Here is a 7,937-nt window from a genome sequence, read left to right as displayed (position 1 = left end):
GCCCACCACGTTTACAGGAGCATCGTTCGATGTACGACGTACGATACCGCCGTGGCGGAACTAAAGCGCCTTTACATTAAGAAACGGAGCGTGGTGTACAACAGGCATCTGCTCGCCACGCGACGTCAACAGCCAACCGAGTCGATCGACTGCTTCGCTCAGGAGCTGCGGCACCTCCTCGCGGACAGTACTCAAGAGGTACGGACACACGAGCAAGTCCAAGACGATCTTGTCCGAGACGCTTTCATCTCTGGAATCAGCTCTACAGATCTGAGACTCAGGCTCTTGGAGACAGCTGACCTAACGTTCGCGGAGGCTCTGCGGGTGGCCAACGTTTACACTGAGGCCCGGAAACAATCCACCGCTTATGACCACTCTCGGATCGTTGCGGGGACTACTCAACTCGCGCGACTGGAGAGGGCTACCGCCGAGGATACGGGTGCGGGCTCGACTGCGGCCGAGCCCCTGGCCGCTCCCGAGGTGGACTCGGATTCCGGCCTAGCAGCAGCTACAGCAGCCAGGCCCAGGCCTGACCGGAACGCGACGTGTTACTTCTGTGCAACCGGCAGCATCCCAGGTCAGCGTGTCCGGCTCGGGGAGCCATATGCCATTTGTGTTCTACGAAAGGACACTTTGCTAAAGTCTGCAAGAAGGCCGTGCGGGGCACACGAGCACGCGCGACCTTGAACGGGCTTATCGCCGAGCCAGCAGACCGAGCACGGAGCGGGGCGCCTCACCCGGCCTTGATGAGCTGTCCTCCTCCTCCCGGGCCCCTGGCTGCACGCATGTCCTTGGTGAGATACATCGGGCCGCCACAACAAATGGCGCGAACGCGACCGGCCGCGGAGCGATCGACCTTGACTGGCGTTCGAACGCCTTCCTCAAACAAACAAAAAGTTCCGGCTTTGAAAGCTCCTCCTATTGTGCATGCGCATGCGCCATCTGACGGCAGTGAAAGTACAATTGACTGCGATCTTTCGCACGTGACACGAGCGCCCTCTGACGGCAGCTCGTACGAACTACACGCTCTTGATCGAGCACATGTTGACTGCGATCTTTCGCACGTGACACGAGCGCCATCTGACGGCGGCTCGTACGAACTACACGCTCTTGGATCGGCACGTCCAACTCTGCGTTTGGCACGGGGGCCCTCCGGAGGCTCCTTCGACGACCGGAAAACTGCAGCCGGTGTGGGATCCACGCGTGAGGCGTGATCTTCTCGCTCGGACGGCGCAATACCTGCCGGATCTTCTGGCCTTGATCAGGCCATTATCCCGCTCTTGGTCGAAGGCATTTTTGCACGGGCCCTAATCGACACAGGATCTACGGATAGTTTCATCGATCAGCGGCTGGTGCGTCAACATGGTTGGCCGGTCATCGGGACGACACGACGGATCTTCATGGCCTCCCAGGGACTTCGGCTCAGCACGAAGGGGGAATGTCGATTAAAACTTGTGATAAAGGGACGCATGTTTTCCGATGTACATCTCATGGTCTTGCCTGCCTTATGTGCTGACATCCTGTTAGGACACAATTTCAATAAGCGACATGGACATTTGGAAATTGAATTCGGTGGGACGGACACGCTTGCTGTGTGTGCACTCGCGAAAATGGAAATTGAGCCTCTTTCGCTGTTCCCCAACCTGACCACTGACTGCGCTCCTGTAGCAGTAAAATCGCGGCGCTACTCACGAGCGGACGCGCAATTCATTGCGGAAGAAACGGCCCAACTCTTAAAGGACGCTGTTATCGAACCCTAGCTGGTCGCCGTGGCGGGCCCAGGTCTTAGTGGTGCGAAGTGAGGCCCATCGCCGGCGCATGGTAATCGACTACTCACAGACGGTTAATCGCTTTACACAGCTGGACGCCTACCCCTTACCGGGGATGGACGCGCTAGTACGACTGGTGGCCCAGTACTTCGTCTACAGCACTCTCGATCTGCGTAGTGCGTATCATCAGATCCCCATCTCTAGGGCTGATCGCATCTACACCGCCTTTGAATCGGGTCAAAGGTTATACCAGTTCACCCGATTACCTTTTGGGGTAACGAACGGGGTCATCTGTTTTCAGAGGGCTATGGACGACCTCGTTACTAAGGAGAACTTGACAGATGTCTTTGTCTATCTGGACAATCTTACGGTTTGTGGGTATGACCAGGAGCATCACGATGCTAATCTGAGGCGCTTCCTCGAGGTCGCGCATAGGTATCGCCTAACCATGAATGAGGCTAAGTGTCGTTACTCTCAACGCACGATAGATCTTCTGCGGTACACCGTGACCCATGGCTCTGTCTCTCCGGATAAGGAGCGTCTGCGATCTTTGCTCGATATGGCCCCGCCCGGCGATCGAGCTTCGCTGAAGCGTGCTCTCGGGCTGTTCGCCCACTATTCGAAGTGGGTGCAAAATTTCTCCGTGAAGCTCCGCCCACTCGTGGCCTGCGACACGTTCCCCATGAGCCCGGCCACCTTGGCGGCCTTCGGGGGCCTTAAGGCCGACATCACTGGCGCCGCTGTGGCGACAATCGACGAGAGCGAATCTTTCGTATTAGAAAGTGATGCCTCGGATCATGCGATAGCGGCGACTCTCTCCCAAGGGGGGCGCCCGGTGGCTTTCTTTTCGCGGACTCTCACCTCCGCTGAGCGGAGGCATTCGTCTGTCGAAAAGGAAGCGTACGCGATCGTCGAGTCGATTCGGCGGTGGCGACCGTACTTACTCGGGCGATGTTTCCAAATCATCACGGACCAACAAAGCGTTGCGTTCATGTACGACACCTTACATGCTCAACGTATTAAGAATGAGAAAATCACTCGCTGGCGTATCGAACTCGCCGACTTCTGCTACACCATCAAATACCGCCCGGGGAAGGATAACCTGGTCGCCGACGCCTTATCGAGGCCGGCTACGTGCACGGGGATCGTAACTTTGGAGGGGCTGCGCACTCTGCACGACACTATGTGTCATCCAGGGGTGATGCGTTTCGCTCATTTTGTGCGTAGTAGTAATCTGCCGTTCTCGGTTGAGGACATCCGCCGGATCTGCCGTGACTGCGCTATATGTGCGGAGGTCAAACCGCGTTTTTACAACCCTCCCATGGGGTCGCTGGTTAGGGCTACTAGACCGTGGGAGAGATTGGCAATGGATTTCAAAGGACCGCTGCCGGTGTCGAGCAACTCTCGTTATCTGCTCATTATCGTTGATGAGTACTCGCGATTCCCCTTTGCTTATACGTGCGGGGATATGACGGCTGCCACGGTCATACGGTGCCTGCAGAATTTGTTTTCTATGTTTGGGTATCCGGCCTACGTGCATACCGATCGGGGTGCGGTGTTCCTGTCGCAGGAGGTGAGAGGTTATTTGCTCCAAAATAATGTTGCTTCGAGTTACACCACACCGTACAGACCCCAGGTGAATGGGCAGATCGAATGCTTCAATGGGATTATATGGAGGGCCGTCACGCTAAGCCTCCGGACCCTCGGCCGGGGTCTCGATAAATGGGCTTGGTCGCTACCTGCGGCTCTGAACTCGATCCGGGCTCTCCTATGTACGGCCACCAACCAGACTCCTCACGAACGACTGTTCCACCACCCTAGAAGCTCGGGTAGTAACCGATCTTTACCCAGCTGGCTCGCTGAGCCGGGGCCGGCTTATCTCAAACGAGCGGTGCGCACGAGCAAGTACGACCCCTTTGTGGATAAGGTGCAGGTACTCCAGGCTAATCCCGAGCATGCTCGTGTGCTGACGGCAGATGGACGCGAGTCCACTGTCTCCATACGCCATCTCGCCCCTTGTGGGGTCATCGACCCTTATAGGGATATCGACGAACCGATCTACGAGTCTATGGACTCTACCGAAGCTTCCTCTATGGAACCTTTGCCGTTACCTCTGTCGTCACCTACACCCCTGCCTGAAGGCTCTGAGGTCCCCCCTCCGACACCTGCCTCCAGCGGCTACTCCGACGGGGACTCCGGGCTTGGGGACGCCGCACCCGGTAGTTTCCGGACGCGGGCTGGCAGGGTAGTTCGCCCCGACCGCTATGGGTGGACCGACTGACATGGAATGACGTACCCTAATCAATTAATGCTGACGCACGCTTACGATCTGCCTAGCAGCAGTATAGTTCTAACGGCGGGGAGAATGTAGTGAAATTATACCAAAGTTGAACCCAGGAGAGTTACTCGCTTCAGCCACTGAAGGGCGTCTATAAAAGCTGGGACGTCCGCTACGCGGAGCCACACCTGTGACATTTACTTTACATGTAGTCTTGAATGGTACGTATATGCTAGACTCGCACATATATGCTAGACTAGCTTGCTTTGTCTATTATTATCGGTCCAGTATGTCGCTCAGCTCAGTATGATACCAAGATCCCCATATCTATTGCATGATTGTATTTTACAGGATGATGTCAAAGATCTAATTGAGATTAAACCTACCGATGGGACAAGTTGTGGATCTGGTTGATTTTCACAACAGACCCTACCCCCTTCCCCCTCCACCATCCCTCACAATCCCCTATCAACTGTCATCCTGTAGCTAACAATACCCATGACCCTACCCCCTTCCCCCTCCACCACCCCTCACAATCCCCTATCAACTGTCATCCTGTAGCTAACAATACCCACGACCCTACCCCCTTCCCCCTCCACCACCCCTCACAATCGCCTATCAACTGTCATCCTGTAGCTAACAATACCCACGACGCTACCCCCTTCCCCCTCCACCACCCCTCACAATCCCCTATCAACTGTCACCCTGTAGCTAACAATACCCACGACACTACCCCTCCTCCCCCTCCACCAGCCCTCACAATCCCCTATCAACTGTCACCCTGTAGCTAACAATACCCACGACCCTACCCCCTTCCCCCTCCACCACCCCTCACAATCGCCTATCAACTGTCATCCTGTAGCTAACAATACCCACGACCCTACCCCCTTCCCCCTCCACCACCCTTCACAATCCCCTATCAACTGTCATCCTGTAGCTAACAATACCCACGACCCTACCCCCTTCCCCCTCCACCACCCCTCACAATCCCCTATCAACTGTCATCCTGTAGCTAACAATACCCACGACCCTACCCCCTTCCCCCTCCACCACCCCTCACAATCCCCTATCAACTGTCATCCTGTAGCTAACAATACCCACGACCCTACCCCTTTCCCCCTCCACCACCCTTCACAATCCCCTATCAACTGTCATCCTGTAGCTAACAATACCCACGACCCTACCCCCTTCCCCCTCCACCACCCCTGACAATCCCCTATCAACTGTCATCCTGTAGCTAACAATACCCACGACCCTACCCCCCTCCCCCTCCACCATCCCTCACAATCCCCTATCAACTGTCATCCTGTAGCTAACAATACCCACGACCCTACCCCCTTCCCCCTCCACCACCCCTGACAATCCCCTATCAACTGTCATCCTGTAGCTAACAATACCCACGACCCTACCCCCCTCCCCCTCCACCACCCCTCACAATCCCCTATCAACTGTCATCCTGTAGCTAACAATACCCACGACCCTCCCCCCCCTCCCCCTCCACCATCCCTCACAATCCCCTATCAACTGTCATCCTGTAGCTAACAATACCCACGACCCTACCCCCCTCCCCCTCCACCATCCCTCACAATCCCCTATCAACTGTCATCCTGTCGCTAACAATACCCACGACCCTACCCCCTTCCCCCTCCACCACCCCTCACAATCCCCTATCAACTGTCATCCTGTCGCTAACAATACCCACGACCCTACCCCCCTCCCCCTCCACCATCCCTCACAATCCCCTATCAACTGTCATCCTGTCGCTAACAATACCCACGACCCTACCCCCTTCCCCCTCCACCACCCCTCACAATCCCCTATCAACTGTCATCCTGTCGCTAACAATACCCACGACCCTACCCCCTTCCCCCTCCACCACCCCTCACAATCCCCTATCATCTGTCATCCTGTAGCTACCAATACCCACGACCCTACCCCTTTCCCCCTCCACCACCCCTCACAATCCCCGATCAACTGTCATCCTGTCGCTAACAATACCCACGACCCTACCCCTTTCCCCCTCCACCACCCCTCACAATCCCCGATCAACTGTCATGCTGTCGCTAACAATACCCACGACCCTACCCCCCTCCCCCTCCACCATCCCTCATAATCCCCTATGAACTGTGTCATCCTGTAGCTACCAATACCCACGACCCTACCCCCTTCCCCATCCACCACCCCTCACAATCCCCTATCAACTGTCATCCTGTCGCTAACAATACCCACGACCCTACCCCCCTCCCCCTCCACCATCCCTCATAATCCCCTATGAACTGTCATCCTGTAGCTACCAATACCCACGACCCTACCCCCTTCCCCATCCACCACCCCTCACAATCCCCTATCAACTGTCATCCTGTCGCTAACAATACCCACGACCCTACCCCCTTCCCCCTCCACCACCCCTCACAATCCCCTATCAACTGTCATCCTGTCGCTAACAATACCCACGACCCTACCCCCCTCCCCCTCCACCATCCCTCATAATCCCCTATGAACTGTCATCCTGTAGCTACCAATACCCACGACCCTACCCCCTTCCCCATCCACCACCCCTCACAATCCCCTATCAACTGTCATCCTGTCGCTAACAATACCCACGACCCTCCCCCTCCCCCTCCACCATCCTGTGAGAGGTTGGTGGAAGGGGGAGGTGGTAGGGTCATGGGTATTGTTAGCTACAGGATGACAGTTGATAGGGGATTGTAAGGGATGGTGGAGGGGGAGGAGGGTAGGGTCGTGGGTATTGTTAGTCCTCTGGGTATTTTGGGTCCCCTGGGTCTTTTGGTTATCTTGGGTTTTCGGGGTCTTTAAGGGTCTTTGGGGTCCTCACGGTCTTTTGGGGTCCATTGGGTCTTTTCAGTCTTTTAGGTCTTTTTAGTCTTTGGGGTATTTTGGTTCCTCTGGGTCCTTTGGGTCCGGTAAAGGCCATTGGGTCTTTTGGGTCTTTTGGGCGAGAGGTAAAGGGCAAGGGATTTGTTTTAACATCCTCGTTACGCCGACAAAGCACGCTCGTGGCACGTAGTGACGTATGTACGTTCATACGTAAAGAGACACGTGACTAGTAAAGAAAAAGACTTCCGGTATGTATCGTGAGTGAGGAGGCCCATTCGGTCGTGTCGGGCAGTGTTCGTGCCGGCAGTTGAGGCCCATCCGTGTAACTGTTACTGGTGCTGTTATTGTAACTCCCGGGAGTCGATGCCCGTGTTAGTCTGTGGAATGGACGTTCGCTGATCCCACAGATATTTTGAGAAAATCGCGTCCTTTCCACGGGAGTAACTGCAACATCTACCCTTGGAAAACCTTCAGGAGACGCGATTCTCGTCCCAATCCTCGTCGGATGGCCGCGAGAATTACCGAAAACCTCGGGAATGGCTACGGGAGCCTGGCGAGCAGCGACGAGGAATTGATTGACGTCTTGGGGGCTTCGCTGGAGTTTCCTCCACACAATGACGAAGATATTATGGACGACGGCATTCCAAGACGAGGTTGTTTTTCATTTTTACTCTTTCAATTTAATCCTTCATTAATGCATTCATCTTTCAATCCCACTGAAAAAACACAAGCAGGTACCTGCACACACCCTCAAACATTCCATCACTCACTCACACTCCTCTCAGACGCACAACTCGCTCACTCAGACGCACAACTCACACTCACTCACTCACTCACTCAGAGTCAGACGCACAACTCACTCACTCACTCAGACGCACAACTCACTCACTCAGACGCACAACTCACTCACTCGGACGCACAACTAACTCACTCACTCACTCAGACGCACAACTCACTCACTCAGACGCACAACTCACTCACTCGGACGCACAACTAACTCACTCACTCACTCAGACGCACAACTCTCACTCACTCAGATGCACAACTCACTC

General features: G+C 55.2%; 1 protein-coding gene across 2 annotated transcripts in view; it reads left to right on the top strand.

Annotated features, from left to right (window-relative positions):
• The first annotated feature begins 7,091 nt into the window (after positions 1-7,091).
• LOC137420685 (H(+)/Cl(-) exchange transporter 5) overlaps positions 7,092-7,937 on the top strand; it is a 146,141-nt gene continuing 145,295 nt past the window's right edge. Inside the window, exons 1-2 of one of the 2 annotated variants that reach the window (XM_078773362.1) lie at positions 7,092-7,133; positions 7,293-7,538. In XM_078773362.1, coding sequence (XP_078629488.1) covers positions 7,391-7,538 — 148 coding nt within the window. In that variant the 5' untranslated portion in view covers positions 7,092-7,133; positions 7,293-7,390. Of the gene's footprint in view, positions 7,539-7,937 lie in introns of both variants that reach the window. The other variant, XM_078773413.1, reaches the window with a different exon arrangement.

The sequence above is a fragment of the Myxine glutinosa genome, chromosome 1, assembly GCF_964187855.1.
Source record: "Myxine glutinosa chromosome 1, kmMyxGlut1.1, whole genome shotgun sequence".
NCBI lineage: Eukaryota > Metazoa > Chordata > Myxini > Myxiniformes > Myxinidae > Myxine > Myxine glutinosa.
The sequence above is the reverse complement of the archived record's forward strand: the minus strand, read 5'-3'. Positions and strand labels throughout refer to the sequence as shown.